Source organism: Syngnathus scovelli, chromosome 17 (assembly GCF_024217435.2).
Source record: "Syngnathus scovelli strain Florida chromosome 17, RoL_Ssco_1.2, whole genome shotgun sequence".
Classification (NCBI taxonomy): domain Eukaryota; kingdom Metazoa; phylum Chordata; class Actinopteri; order Syngnathiformes; family Syngnathidae; genus Syngnathus; species Syngnathus scovelli.
This window is the reverse complement of record NC_090863.1, coordinates 9,252,484-9,273,869: the sequence shown is the minus strand read 5'-3', so window position 1 is coordinate 9,273,869 and position 21,386 is coordinate 9,252,484. Positions and strand designations below refer to the sequence as shown.

Here is a 21,386-nt window from a genome sequence, read left to right as displayed (position 1 = left end):
CCATTGCAAGTGCCAGACTTGTAGTATAATGTGCAGCAAGCCTCACAATGAGCTGCTGGCGTAGGAAGCCCGGCACAAACACAGGAAGTGGAGCATTTCTCAGCTCACGTCAACTTTTTGACATGCGCCCCTTCCCAGCTGAGTGGTAGGGCACCATTACTGCACGCACGCAGTAGCTGAAATCTTGTTTGGCAGTGGAAAAGCATTCATGGGAACAAGTGACGGTAACATTGTTCAAAAGTAACTCGACTTATTTGTTTCTGTATGTGCAAACCACACAAGTTGGCAGTGCTGCAGGGAATTGCCGTAACCTTGTGCAACAGCAGCATCTAGCGGTCAAAGTTGTTAATTTCAGGATTTAAAAAAAATAGCCAACTGTGCAAATGACTCAGGTGCATGTGGAATTTAACCCGCAAAGTAGTATTTTGTGCGCCCATTTGATGTATTTCAGTCTAAATATGATCATTTTCTGTCTGAATATTGTGACAATAAAAAATCCCCAATAAATAAATCATAAAAAACACACAAGCGATAGACGTCTGCTGTCTTATTCCAGCAGAGGGCGTCCTTAAACTTTTTTTGCAGAGCCGCCATAAAAACATAGTCTCTTTCCGGCCACTAGGGGGCAATATTTCACAGCACAACTTTATTCTCCGATGCTCACCGCCCATGGGCTGTGCTGCTAACAAGTGTGCCAGGCAGGTAGTCGACTGGTCACGGTCGTCCTGCTTGATGCGACCTGCGTCGCAACATCCTGGTGTGGTGTGTCGACTTGTGCTTTAACAGTCAGGAAAAGGGTGGGGAAAGAACGCTGGCGCCTGATTGGTTCCAACGCTCCCCTTTGCTGCCACAATACTGCAACCACGTGACCTGGCTGTTTTCAACCCACTTCCACGCGTGCATTTAAAAAGACGGACAGTGTAGATCGGCGTTATGTGCACCCACCCAAGTGCAGTAGATTCTAAAGCACGATTCGATGCATCGTAAGTGAGGAGGAAGAGGTGGGTGGAGGAGGCGTGAGGGAGAAGCATGGCGGCGGCAGCGAGCAGCAGCAGCCCCTCCGCCGCGGCCACGCTTCTGCACGGCCACCGCATCAACAACTCCCAGACGCGGAAACGCATCGATTCAAGGCGGAGGCAAGCGGCGCTCTCATTCCTCACCAACATCTCCCTGGATGGGCGACCCGTGCAAGGCGAGCGCCAGGACGGGCAGGACGTCGCCGAGGAAGGAGACTCGGAAGCCCCGAATTGCATGGTGGAGCGAGGCGCTGCCGCCGCCGCCGCCTCGGCTGCTGCCGCCTCGGCTGCCGCTCTTGCCGCCGCCGCGACCGCCTTGGCCAACCTGGCGAGCAGCCGAAGTAGCTCAGTGGCTTCGGCTGCATCCGTCGCCCCAGAACTCGGCGAGGGTGAAGCGATTACTCAGGCGTATGCGCCTCCTCCGGCGGCGGCCGCGTTCGGCTCGCCTCTCTCGGCTCTCGCCGCCTCGGCCCGGGGCAGACTGCAGACGTACACCCCCGGGGTTGCGCCCGCGCCGTACTCCAGACAAGGATCCCAGAACTACTGCCTGGAGGGCGGACAGATCGCCAACTCTGCCATTGAGTTACAGCGATCGAGGTAAAAACTTTTGGCCTCAATACAGTTGAGCACAACATACTTGCAGACATCCATTTATTTGTGCATTCCAAGTATTTCTTTGTTTTATGGGGAGAGGGCAACACAAATTGGCGTGCTTTTTTTCTTTGAATCATTTTTTTTGGGGGGGGATTCATGCACAGTATGCCATTCAGGCTCGTAGCGCCTCTGCAGTCTTAGATTGCAACCATGTTTTTACAGATGCTGCGAGCCGTCCGTATGTTACGCAAAGTATAAATATGCTTGTTTTTGGAAGTCGGAAACATGGCACGCACACACTTGCCTGGCGCCTGCCTCCTCCATTTCAACGTGACGGAACCTCCAGCGTCATGTCCTCCCGCTCTCTTTGATAGACGAGCTGTCACCAACAGTTGTGTGCAGCTTTTCAATGGCAGAACCTTCTGTTGCAATGACTTTTTTAACAACGGAACCCTCTCCTGCCTGCCTGGCAGACTGGAACTTGTTTTCCCGCTCCCTCCTGACCTAATGCACTTACTTGCTCTCACTTGACATGCAAAGGAGGCATGCTTTTATTTTTGTTGTCGTTAGCAGTAGGTGGCGTTAATGTCAGACTGGCTAAGTAAACCAATGTCTCACTGTCGTGTTATTGTTTGAAAGGTATTTGGCACAAAGGTCACATCCCGCGGCCCCTTGGTCTACTAGGGTTGGTGCAAAGTTCTGGCGGGGGTCACGCAGTGTCAACAACACACTGAAGATTTTTTTGGCCATTAAAAATGGATTCACATGACTGGAAAAGTGGACAAATGTAGTGTTAAAAGTGCCTTCTGTTGTTCTTTGGCTTCATGTGTCATCTTGCTCCATCAACTTGGCAAAAAGGTCAGGAGGCCCTGGAGAACGAGCTAAGTCTTTTGTCTATCTCCACTGGGCCGAGTGTCAGCAGTTTACGTGCACGGGTGCCCTGGCGTCACGTGACGGTGTGCGTTCGTTGTTGCGCAATCACGGCTCAACGCTTTTCTGGAGCTGAGCCGTGATTGGTGGTAACCTGAGACTAGGTGATGCTATTTTCAAAGGCCACCTCTGAGATTGATTGAAAACTTTTCGTGTTGACCGTGGTTTATTTGTCACCATTTAACCTCAGCTGAGTTATTGTTGCAGTAGTAGATGAGTGACAGTTGCTGAACATTTAAGCATCTTTGAGTTTTAGCTCAGTAGATGTCGGTTCAGGTCCAGATTGAAGGTACGACTCTTTCTTGACTGTCGGATGGAATTTCAGGGTTTTCAAGAATTTCTTGCTACTTTTCAAATATTTTCAAACCATGACTAGAAGCCATTGAAATGTTTTCATTTAGAGCTGATTTTTTTTCTTTGTACTCTTCATAACAATTTTTTGTTTCAAGTTATTTGTAGGTGTAATTCCACTGCCGACCACTAGTCTGTGAAACTTCTTGACAAGGTGTAAATTTGACTAAAGATTGAAAACTGGAGGTGAAAGTCTGATTTTTTTCAGCCTAGTTTTTGCTAAAAATGATCGAATGAGCGATCTTTAATCCTGCTTTTTATGCCTGTTAGTTTATTATGACCTAAAAAAAATTCCTAGCATGTATTTAAATACAATACTTCTATATCATGGATCATGTTTAGAATTTTATATTTTTCTAGTGTGGATTAATACTTTTTTTTTTCTTTTAATCTTCTCATTTTTCTTGTTGCAGACGCCGGCTCATCTCCCAGCGCTCATCGCTAGAAACGTTGGAGGACATCGAGGAGAACGCTCCTTTGCGCAGGTACGGCATGGCGGCTGCACACACCCAACAAGATATTTTTGTCAAAAAATACCATCCTTTTTTTTTTTCTTCTTCCCCCTCACATCTCAGATGCCGGACTCTGTCAGGTTCCCCTCGACCAAAGAGCTTCAAGAAGATCCACTTCATTAAGAACATGCGGCAACACGATATGCGCAACGGAAGGTACGAAGGGAACGCAACTCAAGTGAACTCTCGTCCCCACTCTTGCTTTGATTTGTCTTTTTTTTTTTTCCCCAACACGGGTGTCAATTGCCACGTGTGTGTGTGTTTGTGTCTGTGCATGTGTGTGTGTGTGCAGAAGCTGCTAAGAAGCATTTTCTTCTTTTGATTTTGGATTGTTGGAAAGCAGTCAGACAAGATGTGGCTCGCTTGTGTATTTGAGTAGATGAAGTTGGCACCCTTCCCCTGTAGTCGATTAATTTGGTGTTGAAAAAAAAACAACAAGGACCGAGACGCAATATTAATCACAATGGCTGCCTCTTTAATTTTTTTTTTTTTTTAAATTCTCTGTTTAAATGATTTTTTAAGCCCTTGTCTAATGTTACTCCTGCCCCCACGCCCCAAGTGTTGACTTGAAAAAAAAAATCTATAATTTCAGACTTTTTGTTTTGGGAATTTTTAGTGGCGTTTTTCATACACGCCGTTAAAAGATGGGCAGCAGCAGTTGAAAGGCAACCAAAGCCTCAACCTGATGAGCTTGTTTTGTTTTTGTAGGATAGTCCTAATCAGTGGCAGAAGATCCTTCTATAGTGTATTTTCAGTGCTGCCCTATCGAGATTGTAGCCAAGCGGGGTACGTATCCTCCAGCATGACCTCCTTCTCCCGTCTGTGCTCCTTGCTCCTCCTCCTCCTCATCGTAGCTTCTTCTCTTTTGTGGATGTGCTCTCTTTCAATTTTCAACCGGGGACGTTGTGTGCATGTTGACTGCTAATTGACGCTTTACACTTGACAGAGATGGACCAAAAGGTTGATCTGATACAAAGACTGCTTTGATTTTGAAAAGGTTTTTAATGCAGGCTGGAGTTTTTCGGAAGTCATGAGCACTTTGGATGATTCCTACTTTGATTCCACAAAAGTCTTCCCGAGAAACATTTCAGATGCTTCAAGTGTCTCGTTCTTTATGAGCTAGATTGTGAAATACATTTTTGTTGTGTATATTTGTCATCTTTCAGTTACGTCATTGAGAAGGCCATTTGATCTCCTGAGCGATACGAACGCCGCGTGCAAAAACTTGTCGATCCTGCTTCTGGCCGTGCATTTTTTTTTGGCCGCTTTTCACGCATGTGAAGTTGACGATGATTATCAGAAAGCATTTGAGGCTTGTCGGAATGTGTTTTTTATTATTATTATTCTCCATCTTGGTTGTGCAACAGATGCAAGCATGTTGCATGGAGCGGGCGCCATGTGGAGCATGTTATAAGCAACATCCATCTCTCTCTCTCTCTCTCTCTCTCTCTCTCTCTCTCTCTCTCTCTCTCTCTCTCTCTCTCTCTCGTTCGTCCTTCTCTCTTTTCCTTGTTTGTTCTCGATCTTCTTTTAACTGCATTGTGATAGTCGACGCTTCATAGACGCATAATGCTTTTTGGACTCTAACCCCTCCTCCTCTTGCTCCTCCTCCTTAGTCAAGTATCACATGAGGCCACTTGTATCTTTTAAAAACATGAGGCCAAGCCGAAAGGAAGGCAAAAGATAAGTGGGACGCATCCATGTTCATGCAAACACTGTACCGCAGTGGAGTGCTCAGAAGGTTTCATACGCATCCACAAATTAATTCATCAAATTAACGATTGGTCAGTTTTAGGATTTATTTATTTTTTGCCCCCAAGGTGCGTTCGCTATAAATGCAAAAATGGATGTCCCGAAAGGTATTTTTAACCCTTTTGTCTTAATTATGTCTAATAGCGGAGAGCTGGTGGTTGTTTTCCTTCTTTCCACTGACCTCCTGCAGCCGTCTGAAATTTCAGTCTTTGGCCTCCCGAGGGATACTTTAGCTACCCGTAAAGAGAACACCACAAACAAAGACGGCCCGGCTAGCAGTTAAATAAATAAATAGTGGCCATAAATGTTTTGTGCTCATCATCAGAGACGTGAAGATGGAGGCGTCGGGGCGCCAGCGCCACCCGTCGGGGGGTGTCAGCGCCAAAGAGATGGTCATTGGCCTCGAGGGCGTCGAGCTCGGGGCGGATGGAAAGGTGAGAATTTGAATGAAAAAAAGTCATTGGATCCATCACAAGACTGAGCACGTATTTGAATCATCATTCAATCATCATTGAATCATTTTTTTGTGAACGCACGCACGTGCAGACGGTGTCGTACACTCAGTTCTTGTATCCGACCAACGTGCTGGGCGGGCGGAGGAACACCATCGACTCCACGTCGTCCTTTTCGCAGTCTCGCAACGCCAGCCATCGCAGCCTCAGCCTGGCCCGCGCCAACAGCAACCAAAGCAGCTTGGACACCGGTCGGTCAATACCTCACCTGACCTTTGACCCTAACCCAAACAAAATGACTGTGTATAGGAAGGCTTTTTTTTTTTTGTAAAACAATGATCATGTATAATAAAGTTTTATTCTTTTTTTGGTTAAAAAAAAAAAAAAGATTAGATTAGATAAGGCTTTTCTTAAGTAAAAAAAACAAACAAACATGTATATATACTGAGGCTTTCTTTAGTTAAAAACAAAACAAAAAAACGATTATAAGTAAAAACAATGACCAAGTGTAGTATGGCTTTTTTTCTTATTAGGCAACGACCTGAGTGAGTTCCGCGAGTACGACCCCAACCTTCTGGACGACCCTCAGTGGCCTTGCGGCAAACACAAGCGAGTGCTCATCTTCCCGTCCTACATGGTGAGTCAGTGAATGCAACGCAAATACCACGTGACTGACAAGTATGTATTGTTCCGACATGTTTTGTTGACGCTATCAGAAGTTAAATTTAGGCACTGCTCATTTTCCCACAGAGGACGATAAGGTTCACAAGGCGCGTTTGTTTGTATGAAAGGCAGCTAGCGGGAGGGAAGTTGTTTTAATCAGTCATGGTCAAACTCTGGCAAAAGAATGACACGCTTGATTGAAATAAACGTCCCAACGCTGAGCAGGAAGAACAGATGTTGAATTACACGAGCGTATTTGAACGCTCCTTCCTGGTTTTGTTTGGAATGTTGTCCCCCCCGCCCCCCCTTGCTTCCTCCAATGGCAAATTGGAAATGTTATGTATCCAAAGTCCAAGTGGTATCGGTGCTTGATATCTGCTTCAGGGACCATTCAAGAACTGAGTACTGGTATCAGTGTAAAAAAACAAACAGTATGATGCAGTGCACAAAAAAAAAGCTAACTTTATTTGCCATATTTGTTAGACGACGGTCATCGAGTACGTGAAACCCTCCGACCTGAAGAAGGACATGAATGAAACCTTCAAGGAGAAGTTCCCTCACATCCGCCTCACGCTCAGCAAGATCAGAAGGTAGGACTTCCCGTCCGTCCGCAACATCCCCCGAGCTCCATTCAACGCCCTTGTCCCCTCATCTTAGCCTGAAGCGGGAGATGAAGAAGCTGGCCCAGGACGAGTGCGGCTACGAAGAGCCCACGGTGGCCATGGCCTTTGTCTACTTTGAGAAGCTGGTGCTGCAGGGCAAGCTCAACAAGCAGAACCGCAAACTCTGTACGGGGGCCTGCGTCCTGCTGGCGGCTAAGATAGGCGGCGATCTCAAGAAGCACCAAGTCAAGCTTCTTATTGACGTAAGTTGCGCGTGGCTCAATGTGCTCCTGGCACCATGGAGGAACCTTTGATGCTAGAACATATTTTGAACATATTTCATTAGCCGGTCTCGGGTACGACTCGTATTTGCCGGAACGTTGGCTTTCAAAATTATCTTGCAGAAACTGGAGGAGAGGTTCCGCGTGAACCGTCGCGAGCTGATCGCCTTTGAGTTCCCCGTGCTGGTGGCGCTGGAGTTCAACCTGCATCTCCCCGAGCATGAGGTCATGCCGCACTACAGACGCCTACTGCAGACCTCTTAGCGGCAGCGGTGGCGGGCAGCCCCGTTTGCTTCTACTCACGCTACTCTTGCAGAACCTGGGTCTCTTTTTTTCTTTTTTCCCCCGCCACCATTTTGTACATTTTAGACTCATTTTAAAAACTTTTTGGGGGTCATGAACTGGATCCTTCTCTCCTTTCACATTTCTTTTAATCATCAAACTGCTTTGCGTATGCTTGCTTGCGGTTTGCCGATGGTCTTAAAAAAAAGTGCACTTTTTCTGGAGTATTACAAGATTTTTACGCAGCTTATAGTTGGAATTTTTTTCTTAGTTCTATGCATGAGGAAACATTGTCTTCTCTTCCATTCCATTGTGCTATTCCGATCACTTTGACCAGTGCGTAATCTTCACCTGCTCTATGTTAGAGTGTTTTGCTAGCACCTTAAGGTGCTCTATGGTTGTTAAGGTGGTCGTTTTTGGTTGCCAGAGAAGGAAGGGTTAGGGTGCATACAAGCGTCCAGTTGCTGTCCATTTGGGTGAATTTCACTTTGTTTGGAACATCCACTGAACTCCATGTCATTTGGTGACAGGGGCTTTCTTTAAAACAAATGTTTCAGAGGGTTTCTAATATTCACTTGATTTGGCATGTTTAAGATTTGATGTCTCATCATAAGCCCTCTAAAGCAAGAAGTGAAAAAAAATCATAGGAAGAGCTAAGATGTGTTTGTAATTCAGTTTTCTGGGGATATTTAAGATGCATTTCACCACATTTGATTGTTGCTGGCAAAATATTGGTAGCTAAGAACAGATTGAAGGCTATTATTACTGCTTGATTATAACTGTAAATAAAATATTTGCTTGTCCAATCAAAAAGAGAGTTTTTGTAATGATAAAGTGACATTTTGTTTGTTGTCAGGATGGAGTTTGCATTATTATGAATGAGAATTGAGCAAATGTTAACATACAAAAATTTTGTCAAATTAAGCAAAGTGACACATTTTGGAGCTAAAGTCATTTTTGCGAGGAACAAAAGCGGGAAGTTCTATTTTCGATCAACGATTGTGACTAAGATGGATGTGTCACGTGGACGTTCTAAGGTAAACAAGGCCTGGGATCAAAACAAACCGTGAGGACGCATGGCATGCGTGGCTTAGTCAGCCCCCATTGAGGGCCTAAATCCCCCCTGACCGGACCCATACATGGACAGGCTTATTGTAAAAACATGTAGCGGCATTTGGCAGGGGGTTAACGCCGCATGCATAGCGTCGTCTATCTTTGGCTGGAACATAACATTTGGCTGAGGTGGCAGTTTTCCCATCACCGTGGTGTGACTCAGGACTTTTCCCGTGTAAACACGGAGGCCCGGAATGTGGGGCCCGGCAGCATGCTGGCCCACACTTCCATGACGTCACTGGGATCGTCTTCGAGTCCTCACCCGTTCTAGAACGCGCTTGGTTCAATTTGAATTGAGCTTTCTCGGCTACCGTAGACACACCAGTTCACTGTGCAGCAAGCTCTAACGGTGACTACTAACTGTTTTGCAAACAGTTTTAAGCTCTTTAGTTTCCGTTTACATGTAAATATGTAGGAGCATCATTACGACATGAGCTCCTCGACACTGCATTCGGTATACCGCCATTTTCAGGTGTACCTAATAACAGGCCACTTCATTAGGAAAATATGGTCAAAGCTTAACTGAAACTACAAACGCGACCCCCTCACCCCCACTTCTTGATTGGCTGTTTTGTTTGTGACGTACCTCCTTGGACACTTCATTAGGTACACCATAACTGGCCACAACTAATAACAGGCCATTGCATTTGTAAATGTGGGCAAAATTGTGAAAAATATTGAAGTTTGAAAGTCAATATCTGCTGTGTCAGTGACAAGTAAAAAAAAAAAAAAAAAAAGGAACCTTGGCAAGAACGCGCTTGGTTTTATTTTTTAAATTGAGCTTTCTCGTTTACCGTAGGCACGCCAGTTCACTATAGTGATGTGCATTCCAGTTCTTTTAAGTGAACTGGATTGTTAGAATAGGTTCACTCAAAAGATTCGTTCAAAGAATCGTTCACCGAATCGTTCGCCCTCCGACTCCCCACACACTGATCCGTTGTTGAATGAGTACGTCATGAAGGAGAAATTGCGTCACTGACTCGTTCGTGAACGGGAAATTATAAAGTTAGCTGTTTGCTTGGAGAAAATGAGCACAAAAGAAGTGATGTTTCAGTGAGTGGTTCTTTCCTTGGAAAATCGTAAATCAACATTCTGGCTTACATAGTTCACATTCACTGACTGATCCGTTGGCAGTTCACTCACTGTCTCTTCGCGAACGGGAAAGTCAGCACTCGTTCACTCTCTGATCCATTCTCGCAATGAACTGAAAAACGAACGAATCACTTCAGGAAGTGATTCCTTCACTGAAAAGAGTCGTTCCTTTGAACAAATCGTTCACTCACGAGGCAACACAAGCGTCCATTCGGCAATCTTGTGTATGCTCGGGAGGAACGTCGCCAGTTTTGACGCGTTCATTTGTCCGGATTAATTTCGCCGCTTCGCTTCTCTTTGGTTCCGTTGGCTCCTCTTCTTTAGAGCTGTTGAGGTGAGGCCACTGCCTAGCCTTTTTGTGGCGTGGAATTGTCCACGCGCCACCACGTTTATTCAAGTTGGTGAAAGCAAAGCAAGCTAAGGTAGTTAGCCACCTAGCTCCCCCTGCTACTAGCTCTCGGGTATCTCGCTTCTTATTGGGGGTCGGGGCAGGGGGCTGGGGGTGAGACTGCTTGCTAACACTCGCCCGACGCTCCGAGAAGGATCTCCGGGGTGGCTGCCTGGCTGAGCTTTGAGGGTCATCTCGTCGAGGCAGCCCGCTGCTTAAACCCCTGCGCATTTAGCACCGGACGCCCTGCCTAGGCCTCAGTCCAAACCCCGACGTCTCCTGCCTGCCTCTCCCCGCCCCCCTCTCCCTTCTCTATTTTTGTCTTCTGTGCTTTCTTTTCGGCCTGCCGGACCAGCGAGAGTTGACAGGTGAGTGGCACATTCTCGATTGGACTTGTGCAAGTGAACTCGTTTCAAAGGAAACAAAGTGTGCTCGTAGAAAAGCTTTGTTGTGGAAAAATCCGGTCCGGGAAGTTAGCAGTGGGGCTAGCTAAATCTGAGCTCGATGGGGGTTGGGGGGGGGGGGGGGGGAAACGGGGCGAAATCACGCCGGAGGGTCGCCATCTTCCATTGGGCACGACAGCTAACCAGCTGGGTCTGCTCCGTCAACTTGGACGTGCACCGGAATTAATTGCACGGCTCGTTTTTGGTGGCGTTTTTGATGAATGAACTCACTGTCCGTCCCCATGTCGCATACGATGCTCCTCGGGTCATCCAAACAAACACTTGACGTTTCTGCACTGCCACTGCTAGTGCCGACACTCCCTGGGAAACCCCCGTTTATCGCGGATGCAAGGAATTGATTCACATAAGATTTAGTTGCCAGACGTGAGTGTGTGCGCGCGCGCGCGTTAGACTAACATTAGAAGGTTCCGCTTCTCTAAAAGTGAGGAAAACCACTAGATATCTTACTGTGCTGCTTATCTTTGACACCAAGTAGCACTTCAAGTTGCACCTCAAGCAGCACCTCATAAAACACTTGGTTCTTAAAGTAGCGGCCAAGAATTTATTTTTCACGCGTGATGTGCAGGCTGCCCTGTGACAGTGCAACCGGCTTCCAGATAACCCGGCTTCCAGATAAACCGGCCACGGCTGTTTGTTTTGGCAATCTCAGTCCAGTACTTTCAGCTTTCCTGTCTGCAGATTTGTCAAAACTGCGCGTCTGTTCACTCCTTCAAGAGACAAGTGAAACAGCGGGACTTGTTTACAAATCCCGACCGGCTGCAAGAAATCTGAAACGTAGTAAAAAAATAAAAACGACAGGTACACGAACGCTTTCACACATTCGCAGTCCGGTGGCGGTAAACGACGTGAGGAGCCACCGTTGCCTGGGCAGGCTCACGGAAGCGCGGCAGCCGGTGTGCGCTTAGGGCGCTTAGGGGTCTCCAAACTTTTTGAAAGGAGGGCCAGATTTGATAAAGTGAAGGGGCCCGCGGGCCAATACTTTTTTCAGACATTTTTTAACTACAGAAATTTCATGCAAATACATACTGTTATGAAACAAATTTTATTGTCCCAATTGTCTTTATTTTTTAAATGACCAAATAACCAAATATAAGCCACTCAGGCAGATGTGAACAACTTTAAAAACACAAATTCTGCCTTTCATTCATATCTGAAGAGTCAGATAACATTGAATAAACTATATGAAATACCTCAAATTTACATGAGTTTAAAATGATTTTTGCCTTGACGGCCCTCAATGTCAACTTTCCTCGTTTTCTTTTCAGTCGCCATGGCAGAAATGAGCGGAGAGGGCTGTTGCTTCCACCTTTTGGTAATAGGAGCAATTACAGTTTCAAGTTTCATGATATTTTTTTTTTTAATTCAGTTTGACAGTGCAGGCGGCCCATGAATAATACATAAGACCGAAGCTGTGGGCCGTATGAAATATGACCGGGGGCCGGATTTGGCCCGCGGGCCGGACTTTGGACATGCCTGGCTTAGGGCCCTTGCGACCACTACCTAACGTTCGTACGCCGGCACTGGAGGCAAGCAGGCTTGAGTACATGACCACCCATGACTCGGGCAGAGCAGGACTCGAACGACGCACCCTGCGCCTACTGGATGTCCGCTGAGCTGCGGCCATCCCGCAGACAGATCATGAATGCTAGCTAGTGGGCTAACATGGCGGATCGTTAGCTGCCCAGAGAGGCTAAAATAGTTGCTTGACGCGCTCTGACAATCGTCTGTTTGGGAGCCTCGCCGTCAGATCGGCCGCGTGACAAATTTCTTTCATTCAAATCGACGGGAACGCAAAAGCTGACTCGCGGAGGAGTGTATTGATTGATTGAGCAATGATCAAATGTTTAATTTTGTTCTGTTTCATAGTGCAGAGGTAACGGCTGTAAGGCTTTCTCTTTTTCCCGACAGCACGTGCTTGTTTTGTGGTCGGGGTGACGCAGCGGCGAGCTTGACTGATTGTTTGTGTGCCGGTTTTGCATAGGCCGCCGAGTGCCGCGCACGCACACTTCTCCCCGAGGAGCCAAGAAGCAGACGGCTCATGACTTCTGACCAGGACGCCAAGGTTGTCGCTGAACCGCAGGTGCAGCCGGTGCAAGAGGCCAAGGACAACGCTTATTTGGTGCGTCATGGCCGTGGAAGAAAGCGACTTTTTCATTCATCAATGTCGCCGCGTCACCGGTCACGCCGCCGTGTGATCCGGAGGGAAAAACAGTTGGCAGATCAATGACCATTTCCTCACAAGCAAAGCGCGGCCGACTTTGTCACGGGCGCCATTACACCTCCGACGTGACCCGTTGCCTCGCTACCCAGCTGGAAAATTCACTGGCTGTCCGTGCGGCGACTTTGAGCGCCAGCGTAAAAGGGCCTTAAGATGGCGCTGTTGGAAGTGACACCAGGCGCTATCACGTTTTAGCCCAGGATCAAAAATTGGATTGCGGAAAGGACTCAATAACAAAAAAGCTCCTTTCACGCTACCTGTGGAAGTTCTTGTGAGTGAACGCCAAGTGTGCAATGGGCCCTTGTTTATGGCAGGGCTATGCCATACCCAAAGGAACGAACCCTGTTTTTATGATTCGAAAGCTGAGACACAAATGCATATTTTGCGAGCAATATTCATGTCCCACACCTTTTGGTCCGGACACTTCAAAAATTGCCCAAGAACCAAATGTCATTGGCTCTACGTGCTAGCTAGAGCTAGCTTAAACAGGCAGATTTGAGCACACCTCGTTTGATGGCATGAATTGTCGTCCATTTGAGTTTTGACTTTGCACCCACGCAGTTTGCTGGCAGCTGCCAGATGACACACTTCGGCCCGCTCCGACTAAATTTGCGATCGACTGAAAGCAGAGTTGCCCAACCAGTATAATGTATCTTGGAGAAGTGGCTGCTGTGCTACAAGCTAGTAAGGTAGCCGCCATTAGCTTGTGGCATAGGCCCTGCTTTCATGTTACCTGAACAACAACCCGCTCCATGTCTTTGTGGTGTCTTTTTTTTTTTTTTTTCTCCCAGCTGCCCTATGCCCACATTCGTTTCCTTTGACTCCATCAAGCCCAAGTTTATTTTCCGTCCACTTGAACGTACCGAAAATGTGTCGGCATACGTAGCTCATCTTCCCTGCGCAAAGCGTGACTATTGCTGCTCGACTGCACTTCTTTCTGAGCCTCATCTGGCGTTGCCTCCGCAGGAATCTGCCAAGGTTTCGGACCTCAATCCCAATGCGAAAGCATGGGCCAACCACGTGTTTAGCCTGGAGCCCAGCGGTGGCGCCGACAAGTGCGCCGCAGCTCCGCCGCCACAGAAGGACTCCCGCAAGAGCTCGGCCCAGCCCGGCTCACCAGGTTGGCCCGCCCGCCTTTTTCCGACACTTGCAACAAAGAAGGGAAGCCCTGCAGAGCCATTGCAAATAGTCTTTCTTTTGTCTTGACACACAAACATAGACAAATATCAATATTTGTAAAACATCATATTCTAGCTCATCTAATTTTTGCAAACGTTGTTTGTTTGACTGCGATCAAGCAAGATGACTTGACAGCAAAGTGACTCATCACATTTGTGCCAAAACGCGAATTCCCCGGCGACCGAATAGCTTGCGTGAGCTAGCCGTGCCAGACAAGCTTGCAAATGGCACAGTCTTCAAGCTCAGCCGCCTTTGTCCCTTTCTGCTGACCTTGTCCGTCCGACCGCAACCCCTTTTTGCCCAATCACCGGACAGCTTCCGACAGTTGACCTTTGTGTTTTTGTCGCACAGGAGGTTATGGCGCCGGGGAAGAAGACAAGGCTTTCCGGGAGCCCGATGAGCCCCCGCCGGTGACGCCGACGTCGGGCCGGCCCCCTGCCTCGCCCGTCACCCCGGAGCCGGACTTCCCGGAGCCAAGGCCGCCTGCGCCTGCAGGTAGGCGGGCCGGCCGCCCGGCCGGCCGCTTGCAATGCTAAATTCATAACCGGGTGATGCTTTGACGTGCCGCTGTGCCTGTCTGTGAGCATTTTGTTTCTTTGCGCGGGAACAGTCGATGACCCCCAGCCCAGGGATCCCCAGGAAGCTTTGCGGGAGCACCTGAAGACAGCTCTGGAATTCTGTCTTTCCCGGTGAGCAGCGACCTTTGCTCAATTGCACATATTCCTCCTCATTATCATTTGTGACCGTCCTGCCGTAAATACTTAATTTTGTTACTCTTGTCCGCCACTGTTTGTTGTCCTCCCGGCGCAAAGTCTAACTCGGCCAGCCTGCCTGGTCTTTGTCCCTCAGTGAGAACCTGGCCAGTGACATTTACCTCATCTCCCAAATGGACAGCGACCAGTACGTGCCAATCATGACGGTAGCCAACCTGGATCACATCAAAAAGCTCAGCACTGATGTCGAGCTCATCGTGGACATTTTACGCTGTGAGTGGAAGGCGGCGCTCGCTTGACTTTGAATCGGCGTCGGCGCGACTCCACTCGGACGAGCCGACACAATAACGCAAACGTGATCGGATAGCCTGAGCAAATTGCGCCGCGCGCAATCAATCGCTTTTCTGAACAAACGCAGAGTCACTAGCTTCCCCGAGAAACATATTTTCCAAAAGAATTCCTTGGCCACGGCCAGCCTGCATGTAACCTAGCGCTGCCGCGCTTTGCCGTCATCGCATGACTTGTTTGCATCGACATGGTCATCCGCTTTGTCCCCCAGCTCTGCCATTGGTCCAGGTGGATGAGAAGGGGGAGAAGGTGCGACCCAATCAGAACCGTTGCATCGTGATCCTCCGAGAGGTTCCCGAGAGCACGCCGGTCGACGTGAGTGGACCCGACCCGCCCGTTGTGTCAGACGCTCCTTCAACCCATGATGACGCCTTTTCGCTCACTATTTAGCACACAAACCCTCTCGAGCCGTCGTTGACTCACGAAAGGAAATATTGCGCAGGCAGGCAGACGAATGTGGCAAAAAGAGATTTCGTAACGCAGAGGTGTGTTTGTTGCTTTTCGTTGACAGGAGGTGGAGGCTCTTTTTAAAGGAGACTGCCTGCCCAAGTTCGTCAACTGTGAATTTGCCTACAACGACAACTGGTTCATCACCTTTGAGTCCGAAGCGGATGCACAGCTGGTAAAAGGCCTTTCCTCACGAGCCGACCAATCGCCGTGGCGCTTTTCGTCAGATCGTCGTCGCTGCGCATTGACCCTTGGCGTCTTTTGCTTTCTTCAACTCTCGCCTTGCCCGACGACGGTTGTTGTGGTTTTTGGGGGAAGAATGAAACTTGTATCATGTTTTGCAAGTGACAAAAAAATGTTCTCCCCTTTCAAGGCATTTCAGTACCTCCGGGAGGAGGTGAGAACCTTCCAAGGGAAGCCCATCAAGGTGAGTCCTTTCTTTCGAACGTGCATTGAACAAATGCTAAAGATGTCAACAAATGTGCCGTGCCCTGCCGCAGGCGCGAATAAAGGCCAAGGCCATCGCTCTCAACACGTTCATGCCCAAGAACGGCTACCGGCTCGTGGAGGCCAACCCGTACGCTCAGCAGCAGCAGCCACCGCCGCCTCAACAGCCGCCTCAGCCGCAGCGCTACACGGCGGCGTCCTACTACATCCCGCCGGTGTACAGCCCCCAGCAGCAGTTCCCCCTCTACAGCCTCATCGCACCCCAGGCCTGGTCGGCCACTCACAGCTTCATCGACCCCGCACTGGTAAGCCGGCGTTCGGAGGAGATTCTTGTGTGCGCATTACTGAGTTTTTTTTTTTTTTTTCCTCCCCAGGTTGCCCCATTCCACAACAACCAGTTCATCAATGGGTTCACATCGGCCAGTTTCAAGCCAGCGGCGGCTCTTCTCGGTGTCAGACAGCACTCCCCCCGGGCCAGGTTGGTCTTTGACTGCTCGGCACGACCTGGACGAAGGCTTACCCGTCTTTGTTGGCTCCCGGCAGGAACCACGGCAAGCCCCACCCACGTCCGAGCCTCGCGGGCGCAGAGCGCACGGGGCTCCCGGACGGCTCAGCTCTCTTTGCCGGCTTCCCTGGCGACAGAACCAATGGCGTCCGCTGCAGCCCGCCCACGCGCTTCCCTGCCGGCCATCCCCGAAGCTCCGTCGCCGTCTTTCCCCGCCGGGAGACGGGCCGGACGTCGGACTTCACCGCCGCGGTGGACTATGGTTCCCCGGGAATGGGCCGAGGAAGGTACCGCACGCGTCCTCGTGAATCGAAAGCAACCGCTGGAATTTGTGTCTCGTACGCCGCCCTCAAAATCCTTGAAAGTCTTCCGTCTTCTTCTTCTTGTAGGAAAAAGAGAGATGACAAGTTTACAGTAAGTCCTTTTGCCCTATTGGAGCCACGTCTGTCTTTTCCCTTTGCTGTTGTTTAAGGCAAAGCCATTTTCTGTGCGACAAGCGAGCGACGCCGCAGTCGCCACAGTCGCCGCCGCCCAAACCGCCGTCGCCGAGCTTCGAGTTGGGCTTGTCCAGCTTCCCTCCTTTGCCCGGAGCCGCCGGGCACCTCAAGGCGGAGGGCAGCTTTGACGGCCGACTGGCACCCGCCAAGGACAAAGTACGCCGCCGCCGCCCTTTTGTTCAGCAAATGGAAAGCATAAAATAGAGCGGTCCTTTTTCAATCTTGCTGCAGCAGTTTGGGCTTTGTGTGTTCCGCAGAATGTCAGTGTCGACTCCAGTCCCGGAGGAGCCCCAAAAGAGCCTCCGAAGTCGATGCCCCCTTCCTCCTCTCCCTCCTCCCCCCTAGTGCCCGTGAGCTTCGTAGCTTCGCCCACTCCGGCTGCCTCCATCGCGGGCGCCACCCGGTCACCCCCGGTGTGCCCGCCACCTCCTCCCTCCATCCCAGCAACGTAAGCACACCGCACGGGGCTCCCCAACTGGTTTTATGAACGGCGGAGACTCTTGGACTGCTTTTGGCAGCATGGCGGAATTTGGAGATTGCAAAAACGCATTGACGCGACGGGACCTTGCTTTCAGGGAAGCGAGGTTGTCGGAGGTGAAGCGAGCCAAGGAGACGCAGCTGTCCGTGGAGCGGGTTCCCGGCACGCTGTCCACCACCAACAAGTCGGTGCAAGTCAACGGCGCCGCAACGGTCAGTGCGCATGAGAAACGAGCATTTTTTTCCCCTGAGACGAGGCTGCGGCCCGACCGATAGTAGCTCCTCCCTTTGTCTCGATGTCATTCTTTGAAATGGAGAGCGACGAGAGCCGCAAATTGAGGGAGTTTGTCAGCCAATGACGGAGGATGGGTTTTGCCAAAACATCCGCAATTTTGCAGCTCCAAACAAATCCGACCACATGGACCCTTCTCAAATCAACTCCCTCGTTCAAATGGATGTCCAAAATTTTACGTGTTTTTTTTTTTATGAGTAAATTCAAGCTGCTCTGATATTAGTCCGCCTCTGCAGGGGGAAAGAACGTGCCGCAATTTACAATGGGACGGACAACTCATCGATGTCGAGCGTTTATATGATTGCCGGCCTGTAAAAACAGCTGCCGTCTGCTTGCAGGAGCAGCGGAAGCCTTCCTACGCCGAAATCTGCCAGCGGGCGAAGGAGACCCCCACCCCATCGCAGCCGCTCGCCCCCAAGGAAGCCAAGCCCACAGGCGAGGAGAGGAAGTGCCCCGACGGCCCGAGCCTGACGCGGGAGGCCGCCAAGGCCAGAGAGACGGGAAGACCCCCGCGGGACACGCGCAGACTGGCTGGCCACTGGGCCTCCCCGCCGCACTCGGGGAAGAAGGATTCCCACCAAACCCCGCCCAAGTCTCCCCTGTAGGGCCTCCTCTTCTGCCGAAGTCCACTGATTGCCCCCCCCCCCCCCCCCCCCTTCCTCCAAAAAAAGAGACAGGAACCACGTCAGGGCTACTCCATTGTTCTTCTCTCCAAACGTTGAAGGCGAGCAAAGAGAATGACGCCTCCTTCTCCGGATCAGGGCTTTCAGACAAAAAGCACTTTAGTGTGCACGTAAAGCACCCCCCACATTCATTTGGGTTCAGCTACTTTTTACTCATCAATTTTAGTTGTCTGTCCATTTTGTTTTTGTGGCACATTGGAACGGCGACTCAATTGGAAACTTGCCACTGAAGTTTGTTTTGTCCGGGACGCGACCAAAATAGATTGCTCTTCTTTTGCACTCATGATTTTGCCTCGCTCACAATGAAATGCAAACAAAATTTGGTTCAAATGTGAAATGCCCCTAAATATGAATTTTGTTGAAGTTCCCTGTGGAGAGCAACCTCCCAATTGTAGATTTCTGAGAGCGCTGAGCAAATTTAAAAATCCCCCCCCAATTTTGCACAAGCGACTCTGCTGGCGGCGCCATTTTTGGGGGGGAGGGGCATGCGGATAGGCCTTCTTTTGCCCACGCTGTCACTGGCAGATGCCCGACGCTCATCGGCATTCACCCACAGTGGCGTGGGCCCTCATTAGTCCCATGCGGGCTCACGGAAGCACGGGGTACAGAGTCTCCATGTTTTGTTTGTGAAAGTGAACACCGGCCAGCATTTTGTTCGCTTGACTTGCCCTTTTTGATTGATGGGCCAGGATGGCAGAATGCAAGTGTTTGGTTAGGAGTAAATGAAGAAAAGAGGAGGAGCAACTAAGCCGGTGACACAGGTTTCTTGTTTTGCAGCGGAAGGACAAAAGAGGCGCCGACACTGCATGTCCCCCTAGCAACACGTTTGCTTCAAGTGTAGATAATTAGCAGGTCCAAACTTAACAAACAAATCTTTCTTCCCACCTGAAGCATTTTTGTTACTCCCAGCAATCAAAGGGAAACGGCGCAACTTTTCTCGATTATTTATTTTGACTTTTATTTTTTGGGACTGAAATGCACACTGATTTTTTTTTTTTTTTGTGTCCCTCTTTGCAGTTGCTGAGCAAAGACACTCATTTCTAGAGCTGTGCCATTTATTCCCGTTTTTTTTTTTGCGAGAGGAAAAGCATCAGCAGGCGGGCGTCGTCTCCACGCAAAAGATTTCCATCCAGTGTTTGAGAAACTTGAATTTTATTTGAACTTGAAAAGTGACTTTGCCTTAACTTTTATACCAGACGAGCATAGAGGGTAGTGTTTGCGCCCCCCCCCCTCCCCCCTGCACTACTAATGAGATAATATTTAGTGACCTAAGGCAGCGTGCAAATAAGTATCAGCGTCTTTTGTTTTCTGTTCTTTCTTTTTGTATCATGTACAAAAAGAAAAAAAGTATGGATTCAGGTTGTTTTTGGCAGGCAAAAGTAAAAAATGGTGTAAATGCAAACCCGAGTCGATACTGTATTAAATATTATGCACTTTGAGGTGTGTGCTTTGCTTGTACAATTGTAAATACTCAGATTATAAAAAATATAAGGTACCTACAAAACAAAATTCTATTAATGTCACTAATGAGCTGGATGTTGGATTCAAACGACAAAAAAAAGACTTAATGTCTTTTGTTGTGCTTTTTGGAACTTTTTCTTTGATAATTCAATTTGTTTTGAGTGTGGACTTTGACAAACATTTTTGCTTTAGTTTCATTCCATTGACACATGGGCGTTTTTTGTTGTTGTTTACATGCCACTAAAAAAAATAATTAACAAAGATACACTCAACACAAAAAAAAATGTAAACTTCCTCACTTATTTTGTTGTTTTTGAGAAACTTGAGGGTGAGAGATTCCTACCAAACTCTTCTGGCTGTGTTTAGCGTGGCCTATCTTAGAGACAGCTAGTTGGATGCGCATTTACCAACACTGACTAACAATTTGTTATTTTGACGAGCAATCTCTTGTAAGCTGGGCTAAGCTACACATATCCACAAAACCATTTTGAGTTCTGTAATATGTTTGCCTACTGTAATTGTCATCCTGTCTTTTATTTTGTTGTGTGTTTTGCTGACGTTGTGAGGTGTAACGCACATTTGAAGCACAGGCTAACTGGTGCAAATTTCGCATTAGCCACCCGCTTGTTAGCTCACAATAACGTTTGGCTTCTGGGATATCGATCCTGCCTCAATGTACCTCCATGCAGGAGCATCAACACTTTTTTTTTGTCTGTTTAAACCTTTACATGTGTCACAAAGAAGAAAAACGCTTTGACCACAAGACAGTGCGAGTGTGTGCCTAGCGTGTAGCTGGTGCGTGACTCTTGTGTAGAAGGGCCTTCAATTTGGTGGTTCCCCATCATCGTGACTTCGGACTCTCAACTGTGAACACCCGCGCGTGTCTGCAAATAAATAGGCATCCTTCCATAAAGATCATCATCTCGATTGCCCCCCCAATCTCCCCCCCTGATGGTGCCCAACTGAGAAAAATAGCTGAATTAGTTTGTTTCTGAGGAATGCACAAGACTCGAGTTCTATTGACTCACCGTGGTTTCACTCATTTGCTACGCTAACAGCTGTGGACAATCGTGGACTCTGCGTAAAGGCTTGCATGCCTAGAGACACCTTTAACCATTTTTATTCTTTCCTCTGTTGTTTTTGTTGCCATTTGATCTTAGTTTGTTTATTTTTTTGCAGATTTTTTTTCTTTCATTGTGAGACTGGAATCAAGTGCTTGGTTGGTTTCGAGATAATTTAAGTTACTGTTGTGACAGGATGTTCAACTTGTCTTGTTTGGAAAATAAATGTAGCTTACTGGAAAAATAAACATTTAGGCACTGTTGAGGAGCTCTGGGGCTGTTGGTCTTTTATTTACTTTTACAGTCTCCAGAAGTTATTGATTGCCAATTTAAATATTTTTTAATTGAATATTAAAATATGTAAACATTTTCTTTGGGAAAACTATTTTTAATTCATCAGTAATTGAATTTGTGTACGATACGTTACATCATTGGCCAATTTCATAAAGACGAATGTCATGTAAAAATCAATGAAACAATTTAATGCTGTGTAATATAATATACTTTCAAATACACAAATTGCAAGGAAGAACGACAAAATTGACGCCGCAAATATCTCCAGGACT

General features: G+C 48.2%; 2 protein-coding genes across 7 annotated transcripts; both read left to right on the top strand.

The window, feature by feature from the left end:
• The first annotated feature begins 738 nt into the window (after nt 1-738).
• On the top strand, nt 739-8,248 carry cables1 (Cdk5 and Abl enzyme substrate 1). 3 transcript variants are annotated; one of them, XM_049747782.2, is made up of 10 exons: nt 741-1,613; nt 3,305-3,376; nt 3,467-3,559; nt 4,112-4,189; nt 5,481-5,589; nt 5,702-5,858; nt 6,141-6,244; nt 6,754-6,860; nt 6,928-7,135; nt 7,277-8,248. In XM_049747782.2, the coding sequence occupies exons 1-10, from the start codon at nt 1,030-1,032 to the stop codon at nt 7,415-7,417; spliced, it is 1,653 nt and encodes a 550-aa protein (XP_049603739.1). In that variant the 5' UTR covers nt 741-1,029; the 3' UTR covers nt 7,418-8,248. The 3 variants fall into 3 exon arrangements, with proteins under 3 accessions (XP_049603740.1, XP_049603739.1, XP_049603741.1); XM_049747784.2 differs by lacking the exon at nt 741-1,613 and adding an exon at nt 2,764-2,829; XM_049747783.1 differs by lacking the exon at nt 4,112-4,189 and having other exon boundaries at nt 739-1,613.
• A 152-nt stretch (nt 8,249-8,400) lies between these two features.
• Nucleotides 8,401-21,088, top strand: LOC125985141 (la-related protein 4B). 4 transcript variants are annotated; one of them, XM_049747736.2, is made up of 17 exons: nt 10,586-11,804; nt 12,474-12,611; nt 13,677-13,830; nt 14,241-14,384; nt 14,500-14,578; nt 14,739-14,875; nt 15,162-15,265; nt 15,462-15,572; nt 15,771-15,824; nt 15,898-16,149; nt 16,219-16,322; nt 16,388-16,636; nt 16,739-16,763; nt 16,847-17,002; nt 17,104-17,294; nt 17,422-17,536; nt 17,954-21,088. In XM_049747736.2, exons 1-17 carry the CDS (start codon nt 11,730-11,732, stop codon nt 18,218-18,220), a joined length of 2,355 nt encoding a protein of 784 aa, XP_049603693.1. In that variant the 5' UTR covers nt 10,586-11,729; the 3' UTR covers nt 18,221-21,088. The 4 variants fall into 4 exon arrangements, with proteins under 4 accessions (XP_049603695.1, XP_049603692.1, XP_049603694.1 ...); XM_049747738.1 differs by lacking the exon at nt 10,586-11,804 and adding an exon at nt 8,401-10,396 and having other exon boundaries at nt 16,388-16,763; XM_049747735.2 differs by having other exon boundaries at nt 10,584-11,804; nt 16,388-16,763.
• The last annotated feature ends 298 nt before the right edge of the window (nt 21,089-21,386 follow it).

Bases quoted from the DNA above. Each gene is read 5' to 3' on its own strand.
- cables1 (XM_049747782.2), top strand. From the start codon at position 1,030: ATGGCGGCGGCAGCGAGCAGCAGCAGCCCCTCCGCCGCGGCCACGCTT. The intron at 4,190-5,480 runs GTACGTATCCTC...GCTCATCATCAG, and splicing joins CGAGATTGTAGCCAAGCGGG to AGACGTGAAGATGGAGGCGT. The intron at 5,859-6,140 runs GTCGGTCAATAC...TTTTCTTATTAG, and splicing joins CCAAAGCAGCTTGGACACCG to GCAACGACCTGAGTGAGTTC.
- LOC125985141 (XM_049747735.2), top strand. From the start codon at position 11,730: ATGTCAACTTTCCTCGTTTTCTTTTCAGTCGCCATGGCAGAAATGAGC. The intron at 14,385-14,499 runs GTAGGCGGGCCG...GCGCGGGAACAG, and splicing joins AAGGCCGCCTGCGCCTGCAG to TCGATGACCCCCAGCCCAGG. The intron at 15,825-15,897 runs GTGAGTCCTTTC...GCCCTGCCGCAG, and splicing joins TCCAAGGGAAGCCCATCAAG to GCGCGAATAAAGGCCAAGGC.